This window comes from Eucyclogobius newberryi, unplaced genomic scaffold, assembly GCF_026437365.1.
Source record: "Eucyclogobius newberryi isolate DKJ021-1_F unplaced genomic scaffold, fEucNew1.0.hap1 SCAF_2, whole genome shotgun sequence".
NCBI lineage: Eukaryota > Metazoa > Chordata > Actinopteri > Gobiiformes > Gobiidae > Eucyclogobius > Eucyclogobius newberryi.
In genome coordinates, this window is record NW_027315834.1 from 7003038 (window position 1) to 7018806 (window position 15769).

The 15769-nt window shown below is 38.8% G+C and overlaps 1 protein-coding gene across 1 annotated transcript in view; it reads right to left on the minus strand.

Annotated features, from left to right (window-relative positions):
- LOC140368292 (serine/threonine-protein kinase WNK1-like) overlaps window positions 1-15769 on the minus strand; it is a 128630-nt gene that overhangs the window by 50289 nt on the left and 62572 nt on the right. Inside the window, 3 exon segments of the mRNA XM_072455262.1 lie at window positions 2404-2561; window positions 5910-6130; window positions 14477-14649. Coding sequence (XP_072311363.1) covers window positions 2404-2561; window positions 5910-6130; window positions 14477-14649 — 552 coding nt within the window.

The window sequence follows — 15769 nt, forward strand, 5'->3', positions numbered from 1 at the left end:
TTCACCCTCCAACATGTTCTCACACGCTGCATTGTCCATTGTCATTCTTTCCTTCCACATCTTCCCCATAAATCGAGTGCATGTCGCCAGTCCAGTATTTATGCAGCCTTGACGGGGTAAGCTAATACCCTTTAAGATTTTGTGTTGGATAAATTTGCCCGAGCCTTCTCTGACAAACCCCCCCATTGTGTGCAAGAATTGAGTCCCATGTGTCATCATCAAATGTACAATTGAGATCTCTCCAAAGTTGTTTTGAGATCCTTTTTTCTCTACAATTCTCCAAACATATGCACCCTGGAGGTAAACATGTGACTTACATGCCTCTTGGCCAGACTCTATACAAACTACTGTAAGCCCATAGAGCTGTGAACAGTCCAAAATGCACTGACCCAGGACAAGATGAACTGAAAAACAATGAATTGGTCAGAAAAGGAGCAGGTGACTGGAGGACCCTGGGGTTGTCACAAGGCCGAGTGCATGCATGTGTGAAACAGGACCCCCCTTCTGCACAGCACCATTTCAGCTAGAGCTAGTTTAAGTTACAGATTAGAGCTGCATGTATTTGGGACTGAATAGAAAGACTTTTTCTCAGACGAACATTCTGAATATGCCAAAGAGTACAGTGGCATTTTGATAAGATATCGACCGAATAGGTTTTTTTCAAGGCCGATATCAACTTTTAAACATTCAGAGAAACTGATGGTCCATAGGGTCCCGCCGATATTTTTTGTTCATGTGTACTGTAGTCAATTTTTGATAATTTTCTCCAATTCATGAAATTTAAATTGACTACAAACTAATAAAGAACCTTGTTTAACCGTAAACCTCAAGACAGCACCCTCTTAGCACTTTTAAGGGTTGAAATAAAGCCATGCATGCTCTTTAAGCAGCAGGTCAGCCAGAACTAAATATCGGCCTCTGCCGGGGAATTAAGGTCAATAACTGATAAAACTCTAAAAAGTTCCAATTTAAATAATTGAGTAAAATATACTAAAAATATGATTTATCGATTCAGCAGGCCACAATATCGATACTGTATAACCAAATAAAGTATCACGAGGAACTGATAGTTTCTGCTCAAACATTTTTCAGGTTTGTGGGTGTGCACTGCCTTGTTGTGCTCTTTGTTGTTGTTCTGGTCACAAAAAAGGCTAAATTTTAACTCCATTGTCCATGTCAAGAGAGAGAAGGAGATGTGGGCAGAGGGAACCAGAGGACAGTAATGTGTCTTGTGCAGTTTTGTTGAGGTAATGAACCCACGGCTGCACTGTGTTGTCGCGTTGCTTCAAAGACAACAGAAATCTCACATTTACTGCACACCCAGAGGACAAATAAGATGTTGTCTTTGCACAATAAATATGCTTAGTTGTTGTGCCAAAAACAACCACCAACGTTATTCCACTGTAGAAGGAGGAAATGGAGAGAGAGGGAGAGCGAGAGAGAGGGAGAGAGAGGGAGAGAGAGCGAAAGAGAGAGGGATGAAAAGCAAAGTCATGTGACAAAATCTCTTGCATCTTGTTACTACAGTTGGTAAACAAGTGCCAGCAGTGAGAGGAGGCAGGAGGAGAAGTCCAAAACAGGATTCAGAAAAGAGGAATAACTGCAAGAGCATGCCAGGACAAAATTAAAATGGGACTGGACCGGGACTGGACCAGGACGAAACCAGGACTAGAACCATGTGACCCAACAAAGTGTAGATCAGGACTAAAGTGGCTTCAAACCAGGACCAAACCAAACCTAAATTGTGAACACTCCCTAAATAAAGTCTCAGGACTAAACCAGACTAAAACCTGATTTAACATGCCTATGACAGGATGGACGACTCATTTTAATAAAATATATTTAAGGAAATTATATAAGATTTTTTTTTCTTCACACTTTATCCCAGTTTGGCTGACTTTTAGGTTTATCATTTTAATTCCTGATTTTAGATAAGACATCAAACTAGCAACCATGTTACACTGGGCACAAACTCTGATGTCAGAAATGATTGTTTGACTACTAAAAATAAATTAGAACATTATTTTGTTGAATTAAGGTTTAAAAGTCTATCATAGGGACGTATACTTATTGCTGAATGAAATATAATGGTAATTTATTTAAAACATTCATAATAAAGTGTGTTTTATTCCAACTATAAAAGTGTGTGCTTTGATCTAGTCTCCACTTTTAGTTTTTATTCATTTTTATGTCTTCTCTGCAATTAAATAGCAATAATTAAAACGTAGGTTTTGTCACTGGTTACTTATTATTTTGTGTTATTAAGTTTGAGTCAGCAAAACACGGTATGCTGCACCCTGTGACAAAGTGTTTTAGCTGACAAATAAACCCTGATATACGTAACAAAGCTGACTGGAGTCGCAGAAGAGAAGCTGTGCTTTTGGAGGGAGAGAAGCCACTTACACTTGTGACCCGTTTGTAGATCTGAGCAGCGTTCTGGCATTCGGAGTAGGGATATTCTGAGGTGGCCATCTCCAACATGCACATCCCAAACGCGTACACATCCACAGACTCGTCGTACTTCTCCTCGTACATCTCTGGAGCCATGAACTCTGGAGTGCCTGGGGAACCAAAGACACATTACAGACATCTGAAAAACATCTCAAGAAACTATATACAGCTGCAGCGGTTAGTGAGATCAAGTTTACTCAAATGTACAGCCCAAATAAACGTATGGTAAATATTTATGTACTTAAATAATTATGTGACTAAATACCATACATTCAATTAAAAGTTCAGTGTGTGTGCCGCTCTGTGGCAGAGTGAATAGCACATAAGCCAGGCCATGTGCAGCTGGCAGCGGCGACGTAAGTTCAATTCAAACATTGACAATTTGCTGAATGTCCTTCCCTCTCTCATACCCATTACCCTCTATAATGTCTAATAAAGCCTACGGGCCAAGTAGCCCCTGTGTAACTTTCTGGTGCAGGGTCTGCTTGTCTGCCCACAGTGTGGCGCTTAACTTCTCTCTCTTGCATTTATTCAATTATATGCAGCGGCATGTGGTTACATTTACTTTAGCAACTTTGTGAAGATATTTTTCTGACACAATACTGCTCAAGTAATATTTTGTTTCAAGTAACTACTCTTACTTGAGTAAAATATTCCCTCTGTGATCTATATGAATAAAAGCTTTATGTTGACAATATTCAATACCTTCTTAACTTCAGATATGGTTTGTTTTTGTCCTGTGGAAATGCCAGAATCTGTGCATTATTATTATTATTGAGTGTCTGCGTCATAAAGCAGACACTATGTTCTTGTATTCCAATTTATTTTTCCATATCAGGATTTTTGACGCGTTTCAACTCCTTAACACTTTCACCGATTTCAACAAGTTATACCTCTTTACGATCGATTTCACCGTCTTAGGGGTGCTACTGCTTTTGACATTTGTACACCTTGTACTTTTTATCAGTATTTACAAAAGTAAATTGCTAATGCTAACGCTAATGCTAATTAGCGTTAGCTTTAGTGTCTCTGTTGCTAGGTGACGGAGGTACAGGGAGGAGGGGGTGCAGCCGGGTCACCGAGGCTCTCTCTCCCTTTCTCCCTGCTCTGGTCTGCGTTCAGCACAATCTTGCGATTTGTCAGGACAAACAACTATTTGAGTCGCAAACTACGCGACCATCAACTGTGAATTACTGAGCGTCGTTGTTATGCCGCAAAACGCAGCAGAAAACATGGAAGGGAGGGAAGGGGGTCGCGCGGGAAGGCGAGAGCCATCATTGCCACTAGCGCGGCTTTAATGTAATTTGTTGTCAATTAAATCTGACTTTTTATCTTAAAGGTTGAATGGCCGATTTTTTTTGCCCAAATCTGAGTCTCATCATAAAACGCACCTACCGCTCACCTGCAGCCGCGTGCGGCTTGTCCCCATGAGAGCAGCAGTTTCCGCGTGTCTAAGCGCATTGATCTATCATAATATAGTTCCCTCAGTGTGCGGGACAAAATGAAGACTGAGAAAGACTGTTCGAGAGATGCGATGCGATCTGTCGCGCTAATAAACAAACGCACGTGTGTGTTGTATCAGTCCGCACTTCCGCCTGAGTTCTCAAATCGCTGAAAAATCTTCCATTACGCCTTTAAGTAGTACTACCAGTACTACTTACACACATGTAGTACTTTTACGCAAGAACGCAGACACTACATTATTTTGTTATTATTTAATGTTTTGTCTGTCAAATTACATCAACTCAAACCATGAATCACATTTTAAATAATCTATTTTCCAATTTGTTACTTAAGTATGGTTTTTCTTTTTTTATTTGGACCAATACTTTATACTTCTATTATTATTATTTTAGCTACTCTACCCACCTACCCAAGAAAAACCTTATTTTATGTGGAACCATACAAAGCCACAGAGCATGGAAACAATCAGGGGAAAACATAACAAAGTGCACCTTTATATGATAGAATTTTACAAAACCTTTGGAATGTAATCATAACAATAACCATATATCATATACCTGACTTTGCTGCAGGATCCTTTGCTTTGTCATTTAATCTCTTTACTCAGTTGCCCTGGAACAGGTGATGAAGATGCGGCTTCCATTCGGTGCCCAGGGCCAGGCTCTTATCTTCTCTCACTCATTCATTCAGAGCTAAGATTAAACCATGTTGCTCCTATAAAGCTACATTTGCACTGTGTGTTTGTGTTACTGTGAGAGTGGAAAATACTTGTGGTTTGTCCAATTGCAACAAAGCAGCCAAAACATGTTTCTTTATAGTTTCAGTCTCTCTCCAGTTTTATGAAAATATGTGTTTAAGTCATTAAATTGATTGTGATTGTAACTAACTACAAAAACAAACTGCTGCCTACACTGTAAAAAGGAATGTTGAAAGTAGTCTAATATGGACTCAGAATAAGTAGTTTTGACTGTTTTAGATTATGTATATTGTTTCAAGATGTTCCTATTGTAATTTCAATACAATGCCTCTTATCTCAAATTTCTTTTTGGGACGAGTCAGTATGTTATGATCCCCAGTAAATTATTAATACTAACCTGACACTCAAATCAAGATAAAACTAGATATTAAATTTTGCAGCCCACTAAGCCTCTACTTTAAGCTTCTCTAAATGAACACATCCATTTGTTGCAAAAAGCTATATAATGTGTTTGTATTTGGAGCGAGCAGCAGGCATCAGATCTCCAGACAGTGTAATCCTAGCTTACCAGAAAAATGCTGGCTTGCGTCACTTTTTAGATGCCTGTGGTTTTGCGATTACAACAAAAAATGTGTGGCAGTAAATTTTAACTGCAATGGGCGTGTAGCGACACAAGTATGCGACCGACTCTAAATTGTATTGACAATTTTCCGTTTTTACTATATAAGCAAGATGTTGGTTTAAAAGACAGGTGAAACTGAATATCCAATAAAGTGTTTGTTGAGCTTTTTATTGTGTTATGTACCGTTATTCTTTCATCTAAATATAGTACTGACACTCGAAGCACTGACCCACGATTGCATTTTTAAGTTTGTCGAAAAATAGAATCACTCGAAATCAAGGAGGTGAACTTTATATTTGTAAAGAGCAGAACACACCAGCAAATTGCTTCTCTGTGTTTTCTTCTCATCAGTTCACCTTTGCAGAGGCAATGTGGTTCTTATAAGCAAGTTATTTTAGTTGGCTAAGCATCATAAATAAAATATATAAAATGATTCCGCAAAAAGTGTAAACTTTGCTCAAATTTTTGGAGATTTTTTTAATGAATGGCAGTTCACAGCAGCTAAGTCATTTTAGCACTGGAAAATCGTTTTTGTTTGCTTTTCCCACCAGAGATAGGAGTTTGCTTTGGATGTTATTGGGGAATATTCAAATACTATTTTTAGAGGCCATTATCGTTTTTTAATTGAAAGACCCTCAACCCATATAAAATATAAAAGACTGCAAATAGTGATACCTATAACACTCTTTGCAAATGAAGCCCTCTTGAGCGTTGCCAGACCCAGGTCTCCGATCTTGACTGATCCGGTGGGGCCGGTGATGAAGATGTTATCACACTTGAGGTCTCGGTGAATGATGGGCGGGGCTCTGGTGTGCAGGAAGTGCAACCCTTTCAAGATCTGTCGGCACCACGAGCGAAGCACCTTGATTTTCATCACTTTGAAACGCTTCAGGTACCTACAACACAAACACGAGGGACTGTTAGCACAGAGCTAAACAAACACTTCAGGTACCAATGACCCAAACATGAGGGACTGTTAGCACACAAAGCTAAAGAAACACTTCGGGTACCTACAACGGAAACATGCAGGACTGACCAGATTTTCAAAATTAAAAACTGGAACGTACCTGGGTTGATATGGGGGGTAATAATAAGAGTATAAAGTGTGTGTAATTAAGTACATTTATGCTCTCGGTCCATCCATGGCTCATTCACACCACTAGTTTTATATTTTGGCTAAAGAAAGGACAATATATCCCCCTCTTTACTGTTGGCGTGTCTCAAAGTGGTCAAAAACTGGGAAAACTGGGACATGTCTTGTGTAAACTTGGTACAAATCAATGGTTTCGGACACATCTGCTGGGACATAGGACACAGGGCTCAAAACTGGGACTGTCCCGGATAAATAGGGACGTCCGGTCACCCTAGTTAGCGCACACAGCTAAATAAACATTTCAGATATCTAGGACACAAACATGAGGGACTGTTAGCGCAGAAAGGCAAAGAAATGACAAATAATTACAAACAAAATTTACAAAAACATGGCACTAGAAGACGCAATACTAAGACGTGAACAATTAGAACATACCAGTATCATGACCTAAAGTTTACAGTGTAATTGACTTCTAGAGCTGCACTAAATCCTCTTAAAAATGACAGCCAATACATTAGTCTGTGTTCAACCAGAGAGTAGTACATATGATCTTTAATGTCCTTATGTAACAGGCAGAAAGAACTTCATAAAGCTGATGGATGAGCTCCTGTCAGTTGCGGATCTTATGATTTAGATTGAAGTGGTACGTGATGTAAAAAAACTCAGTCACAGTCAGGTCACTCCTTTACGACATGACTTTAAGAGTAACAAAATAAAATAAAATAGCAAACAGTTTTATTTATTACTTGATGTCTAGGCCACTCCAATCTAGCAGGTATACAAAATTAAAGAGGCAATGTCTTCAAAGATAAAAACAAATAATATCATGCAGCTTTTTAAAATGTTATTTCTGACATAATTTCTCACAAATTTGTAATGTACATGATGTCTTTTGTTCTTTATTTATTCATGATAACACACACATGACACACCTTTCATCGGTGCCATTTAAAACAAAACAAAATCAAAAAATACTCAAATATCATCCTCAAAATTCTGAACTCCTAACCATATACTTTTATTGACAGAAAATTAGCTGAAGACTCTCGGTTACAATGTCCTGTGTAACTGCACAGCCTTTAGTATGGTTTCAATATTTTAATGTTTGTTTTTCCCTTTGCAAAACTTTCCACTACGTTGCCCCTCCCCCATCTTTGCTGTCCATCTCCTCTGAATGTTAGTGCGGCTCTGACAGACAAGTTGTTGTTGTTGTTGTTGTTTTATGGCGGTTGGCATCCGAGTGTCGCATTACCGCCAGACTTTATTCCCCAGACTTTGTCGTAGTCCTAAAAGTTGTTCTTCCAGTGCTTTGACCTCCAGTGCTTTGACAAAGCCCACACTATGGTGTGGTGGCATGTGCAGCCGGAGTGACATGGCACAAAGGCCCTCTCCTGCGCACTCTCACTCAAAGCAAATACTATATGCCTTACCATCATGTCACAAAATATCTGCTAAATGATAACGACTGGTATTTGCCTAAATTTGGTCTAAAGCAGGTCTGAAACATGACCAAAACAGATTTAACCCAGGAGGAATAAATACAAAGTACTTGCATTAAAATGTATTTTGTAACGTATTCCATGACATGGTCCAATCAAAGAACTGTACTGTATTCTGAATACTTTAAATAAGTGACATAGGATTAAAAACAGCGTTTTGTTTCTCCAAAATCAGTATTAGTATAAACTAACTAACTAACTTCCATGCCTGCTTTAGTTTTTTTCTTTAACAGATAGGGATGCGTACCGCTCCGCAGGACCGGATCTGGACTTGTAAAAACGTTTCGGTTCAGGTCCAAAAAAAACGAAACCCGGGTGATTCGGTTCTGGACTCATTAAAAATCTACCACTCACATTCTATATCCTTTACGTTCTAGAATCTAAACCATCTGAAACCTTCCATAGATCGCGAAATTCGCGCTGGAAAAGACGTAAACACTGACATCGCTGTCAATGGCGCGCCCGGAGCCATCAGCGACGCACGCGTCTTCCGCGCGGCAGAAGTTGAAGCCGGCGCAATGAGTTTAAAGACGCGAGAGACCGAACATTGAGGCGGCAGCCGGGAAGATCGCTGACTTTATTTGAAGCGTTTGAAGCCGCCGCGTGCGTCGCCGCTTGTGCCGCTCCGTGAGTTAGTTTAAGACGCTTGTTAAAGGAGCGGGTTGTGCTTTGGTTTGGGTGTAAATACTGTAACTTCTCGCTCAGGTCAGTAATGCTGGTTTAGTGCTCACAAGTTGTCACTTTATTTCTTGAACCGAGTTGGTTACTGTTGGCCGTAACCATGGCGATGGAACAGGAACATCAAAAACTACCTGGTCTCCTGAGCCGCTCTTAGCTCCGCCCCAGAGACCGCGCACGCGCACTAGAGACTAGGGTCGCTACAATATGAATAAAATAACTGTATTATGTTGTGATGTAGCATTTATTTAGGTGGGTTAATGTGCAATATACATATTTATACATCTAGTAAATACTAAGTCAAAGTAATATTGTTCAATTGCTGGATTCATTAATTGGAGCTTATATTTTGTAATAGTATTTGTATTCTACAGTTGTTAAATATGGTCTTGTGTTTAATGCTGTTAATGTGATGTATTGTGTGTAGTGTAAAATATTTTCATATTCTATTTTTGTTACTAGTAAGTTGATTGATTTATAGTGGTTCTAGTTGACTGTTATGCTAGTTTTTGAAGGTTTTTACATGACTTTGATGCCAATGGATCTGCAAAATTAAAGAGTGGAAATGTATCTAAAGGCATTAAACTTCAAGTGTGGGGAACAGCCCAGTCAAACCAGTAATACACTTGACAAACATAGTATCAGCTGAAACAGCTGCCCCAATACCAATACTTAACTTGCTCTTGTTCGGAAGTTGTTCCTCAAGTAAAACACATGAATGTGTCTTAGCTAGTAGCTTGTGATTTGTAAGTTGTAACTTCTGTTAATAAACAGTGAATAAACCAGATAAATTGAGTTTATTTCAGTCTGCAGTTAAGCCTTGTGTTTGATAGAAGTCCTTGTTCAAGTGTCTTCAACTTAATTTAGCCAAGTAGCTTGTGTTATGCTGTTGTAACATTATGCAAGAATGGCATGAGTTCAGCCAGACTCATTAGGTCCGGACCTGAACCTAAACCTCTGGATTCGAATCCGGACTTGAACCTGAACGTGGGTTTAGGTATGCATCCCTATTAACACATCAATTATTATTCAGAAAAAATATGTCAGATCTAGTGCTTTGAATTGAATTTTTTTTAGTGCATTTTTTAAATATTAGTAGTACATCAGTTATTTTGTCTATGGCACTTTATAAAACAGTATTAACTTCTATACTTTGAAGTACACCATTTTGATGTTCCACTGGAGGGCGCTAGTAGGCTAATAAACCTCCTTACAGTGTCAGCTACAAGTGGTTCAAATTCGGTCATGTTTTGCCCTTTGAGTACATATTCTCAATGTTTTGTATTTTTCCATAATATTATAGATGTAGACAAAAATTACAATTGGATTTGGTAAGTACAGTGAAGACACACGCAGAAGAAAGTGTGTGCAAATACATTTATTACATAGCATGGTCTTGTTCTCTGCACAGGTCCCGATCCCAAGGCTTTTGCAGTCGACATTAACTCTGGCACTGTCTCGCGCTCACTGCTCTGCGACCATTTGCTCAGTTAATCCTTCTCACTCCTCACGAATGCTTTCTTTCCTCGACTCTAAAATCGTTGCCGTTTTTCTCAACCGTGTTAAAGTGTTTGAACTACCAATTGGGTTGCAGATTTCATACATGACAAAACATAACCCGAACACTTCCAAATCACATCCTATCAGTCCTAAATACATGTCTCCTCCTCTCTAGGCCTGTCACAATAACAAATCTTGACATGTGATATATTTCTACATCAAAATGTCATACTACGGGTGGGCGATATTGGAAATGATTAATATGATGATTTTCTCTGAGCAAGATCTCTATTTCCATGTATTTATTGCCTTTATATATTTTATTTTACATTTAGTTTACTGTGTGCCAGAAGTTTGTCACTCACATCACCAGGTGGCGCTCCAATAACAATCTGGAGTTGAATGTGGACAAGACCAAGGAGTTATTCATTTACACCCGCTCACACATTCCGAATATTTCCCATCCCCATCATGAAAAAACAGTGGAACCTGTCAATCACTTCAAATATCTTGGACTCACCTTAAGACAATAAACTTGGCCCTGAAGAACATGTCGCAGATATTCATAAACGCTCCCAACAAAGAGCTCCACACCCTTTGTCACTCCACACCCTTTGTCACTCCACACCTTCTGTTACTGTTGTACACCAGCATTATCCAACCCATCCTTCTCTACTGCTCACCCTCTGTTACTTCAACATGCTGTCATCAATTTACCCATAGCAGAAATCCCTCTCATCGACAATAAAGCTCAGACAGTTAGCAGGTACTCAGACCACCCTCTCCACACTCCCGTCTCTCTGCCCTCGGGCTGCAGATACAGGACTCTGAGGTGGAAATGGGCACGCTTCAGTCAAAGCTTTGTCCCTTCTGCCATTACTGCTTTTAACAGTTTGTAATCTGGACAGATCATAGCTCATGTATGTTTCTCCTTTTGTCCTTTTATTGTGGCTATTTTGTGTATTGACTGTCAGTTAAAACGCTATCCATCTATCCATCCATCTATCTATCTTTAAGAAGAAAACAAAGTAATCTTACAGAGGCAGACCAACAGGAGGTTATTTGAGCCGGCAGCTACATTAAATTGAGAAATAGTGAATCACAATATGACAACATGACTAAGATAGAAGATCGTCACAGGAATCAGATGAATTTGTTTTTTCTCATCAGATCACCGAGCCTTAGGGTATACCATAATACTGATACTATTTGCTAAAGCAGTAGAATCCCATTATCCCACATAAACTGCAACAAAAGCAAAGCCGAATGAAACACCTTAGTCATTATAAAGCTCAGATCTTATCTTACTTCATCCATTACTTATTGAACGATCAGTCGACATAGTAATTATCGTGACAGACCTAGTGCTCTGTGTGGTTGTGTGTGTCTGGTCCCAGGGGCTGGAATGAGAAGAATCTGCAGCTGCAGATTCGACAGACAGGTCAGAGTCAGAGGAAATGTTATGACGTCCGACAATCACATGGACCACAAGGGCAAACAGGGCTATCTACAGCAAAAGGCCCAAGTTATAAAGGACAAATATTATACATTATTTGTATTGTTATTAGCCTTTAAACATGCTCCTGCGAACCTTTAGTTTGGCAACCTTTAATTGAATAAACAAAATTGGATTTGGATCGCTGCCGTTTCCCCCAGGACTATCTGTGTTTTGGCACCATCTACTGGCTTCAGAGGAAATTACATAATATTAAAATAAACAGAGATCCGACGCATTTCAGACTATCCTGGCAGTTTTACTGATCGTGACTAAACGGGAAAAAATGCCCAGAACGAGTTTGGAGAAGATTTATGGACTTAAAAACAGCAGAGAAGGTTCTCAGAGCCACTTCACAGATCGAGAAAATGTCAGTTATCGAGGAGATTCTGTACAAAGTGTTTTTGACACTCAGAGAAAGAGGACTTCCTAACCAGTATTCAAAAATAATGTGAATGAAGGTAAATGCACCTCCAGGTGTGTTTTTGATAAGGGAACAACGTTAGAACAATTTTGCATAATATGTCCTTTAAGACAGCTTTCTCGGTCCAAAACGCCTGCATGCCTTTACAACAGACCTGGGCTAAAGACCCACATGAGAACAGACCAGACACTCACCTCTAATGCACTACTCCCTGCCATTACCTACAACTAGAGCTAAAGAAGTCTGTAATGTTCAGAGCTGTATCAGTGTGGAATAATCTGCCTTCATATTTAGTACAGATCAGAAAAGATCATCTTTTAAACATGAAATGAAAGGAAACTATACTTAATAAAGACATTTTCATTAATTGTTAGGTATTGCAAGTTAAACGGTCACTAACTAAATTTACCTGCATGAAATTGTGTAATGTCCATTTAGATGTAATTGTCTGTGTTGTTTTATGTGGACCTCAGGAAGAATAGTTATTGCTGCGGACTAACTAATGGAGATCCAAAATAAGTATGGCTACAGCAGAATTTCAAGGAGAAAAACAAAAATGTGCAAATGTCTCACCACTGTGCACCTAGGGGAATTTTTATTTAACAGGATTTTATTGTTGTTGCTATGCACAATACATAATCTTTTTTAATAAAAAAAAAATATATTATTTATTTATTTTTAGGATTTTTTTTACCTTCATAATATCTGCCATATCTGCTGTGCGGGTCATGTGACTGTAATGGTTGTAGGAGTGATTAAAGTAAATAAAAAAATAAGGTGGAAAAATATGCATATTATTGACTGCAACTAACAATTATTTTGCTAATCATTTAATCTTGCAATTATTATTTTGATTAATCAACTCGTTTAGAACATGACCCGTGAATATGAAGCTAAGGGGACGCTTTCTGAGTCTGTGCATAGTCTAGATATAATTATTCCAATACTAAATTAGTTGACAATTATCTCAATAATGGATTAGTTGCGACTAATCAATGTTTCAGGAAAAAATAAATCAACAACTTTCTGGACATAACAAAATGTTGGTTTGTTTTTTATTCTGGAACCCTGTTTTGACTATTGTACAATTGAATACAATAAACTGAATGTAACTGATGATAATAATAACTTTTGTATTACTACTTTTGGTTTTATTTAACATCTGTAGCACTTTTCTTTTACATGTATTGTATAAGTATTTTTCATTATTGGGCTGTATTTAGAGTAGAGTAGTAGTGGGGTACATTACTTCCTAATGCCATACACCATGTACTGACTATATATTTTTACTGATAATGATTGTAATGTTGATTCATTTTACATGACGGTGCAAACGTTTTTGTTTACATTGTGTTTTGTTTTTCAGGTTGATTAAGCCTCAATCTCCATTTGAAAGTATACAAGATATTTTGATGTTTCATTTAGTGCAGACTCAGCCTGAACACACAGTGAGATGGGCACAGACTGGAGGCACATAGACAATGGCAGGACTCATATCCACATGAAGCACACAAACACAAAAGCACCACACTCATCATTGACGCAGCAGTCTGCGTCCTACACGGCCTTCAATGGAGCGCTCAGATTCTAGAATGTGCTGATGTCCCTCTCTCAGACAGGGGTATTATACAAACCCTTTAAAAATGTGTAAACAAAAATATTGTAAATTCCAGAATGGAGGCACATTATGTTCCAAAAGTGGAACATAACGTGATTTCAATAGGGAAACTGGGGTGGTTTTGTCAAAGTAAAAGCCCTCAAGCCTGGTTAAAACACATTTAATATTTTGTTTTACAGTTCTTGTTTAGTTTAGTTTGTAGTTTTTCCTGGCCGAGAAGGAGGGTCTAAGGACAAGGGACCCTGGGACATTGCCAAGTCCCTATGAACATTGTTTAATAAGTTTTTCACTGTCGCCCTCCGAGGCAACTGCTGTTGAGATTTTGGCCGTTACAAAAATAAATTTAATTTAATTGTTTAGTTAATAGGGGACAATGACATTTTGGTGAAGGAAAAATCCTGACTTATAGCTTTTACTGGACAAACCCACACACATTTATCTACAATGGTATATTTCATACATATCAAAATGTTGAGGCTAGAAAATAGTATATATTTCGTAACAGAACTGACATTCAAAACTGTTGCTTGTTTAAGATAAAAATCAGAATAGATCTGATTTCTGTTAATCATTTAACGTGTTATGTCTTCTTCATTTGGCCTCTATTCAACAGTACAGTACATTCAGATGACATAGCATTTTAAAGGGTCTATATGTTGTGTTCACATGACATCACACATCAAAAAATATGTTTTTTTTTGGACATTGTATTATTATTTTACAGTTACTCATGCTCAAGAAGTAAAAATCCTTTCCCTCGTCTGCATGAAACCTTACATGTCAATAGAGTGTTGCCATGTCAACTCAAACACAGTGTTAAATCTTTAGAAGTCCACACTGCACATTTCTTTTTCACTGAGTCTTGTTTGAGGTTTGCACGTAAACAAATCCAAAAATCTTTCAGTACCACATGAGAGCAGAGCAGAGTGACTCACGTTTTGAGGGTCCCAGACGTCATGAGCTCCGTCACCAGAACAATGCATTTCTTTCCCTTGCAGGGGCCCTCCCAGGAGTCGTAGAAGCGCACAATGTTAGGATGCTGCAGCCCCTTCAGCATGCCCGCCTCCTCTTTGAAGCGCTGCCGTTCTGATTTGGACAGCTTACGATCCTAAAAACAATACGAGAAAAGGAAGGAAAAGCATTACATAAAGTCATATAGTGCGAGTAGAATGGCAGCAAGTGTTATATAATTTTTTTCTTTCTATTCCTTATTAAGAATGAGAGGGTCTCTCTCTGTCTCTCTGTCTCTCTGTCTCTCTGTCTCTCTGTCTCTCTGTCTCTCTGTCTCTCTGTCTCTCTGCCTCTCTGCCTCTCTGCCTCTCTGCCTCTCTGCCTCTCTGTCTCTCTGTCTCTCTGTCTCTCTGTCTCTCTGTCTCTCTGTCTCTCTGTCTCTCTGTCTCTCTGTCTCAATAGAAAGTACTTGAACCAGTGAAAGCCGGAAGGGTAAGACTGCAGCTTGTGGTGCAGTTGGAGACGGCGCCATTTGACACGTCCTGCCCAGAGTTTAACAGGCATTCCTCCAGCACCACTCACACCTCTGTAAACAGCGACGCGGAGCAGAGGGCACGGCCAAACTTTGTAATCAACTGTCACTTCATATCTGCATGTGTGCTATTTTACAGAGGCAACTTCAAATATGCATGGGTTATTAGTCATCCAGCTTGCCCCAACCTGACTTCATGAAAAATGCTGGAAGGGGAAGATAAATGCTGTGGTAAATTTAAGAGGAAACATTGACCTATAAAAATGTACACAATTAGTTAGTAAGCAAGGTACTCCCAAGCCCACACAATAAAAACAATTCAAGACAATCAGGGCTTGACCACCAGCATTAATACTCTGGTCCCCGAGATGTTATGATTGCACTCAACTAGTTAGTCTCAACACTAAAATGTGCATTAAACAAACGGAATTCACAGAATATGGTGGTTTTGATATATTAGAGCTTGGATTATGTGCACAAATGTTCTACTAAACTAAAACAAGAACGGCTTTATTGATGGTTGACTCAAATGTGGTATTAATTTAAGTGTATATGCATCTTGTACTCACTTTATATGGCTGAAATGTAAATATCTTCTGAATAGGAATAAATCCGACCCTAGGAAGAATAGCAACTGCTCGTCCGAGCTGATAGCAAGTGTGACATATTGTTACATCAAAAATCATAATACAAGATACTATTGGAACTAATTTATGCCACTGACACCATAAAACAGGATAATACC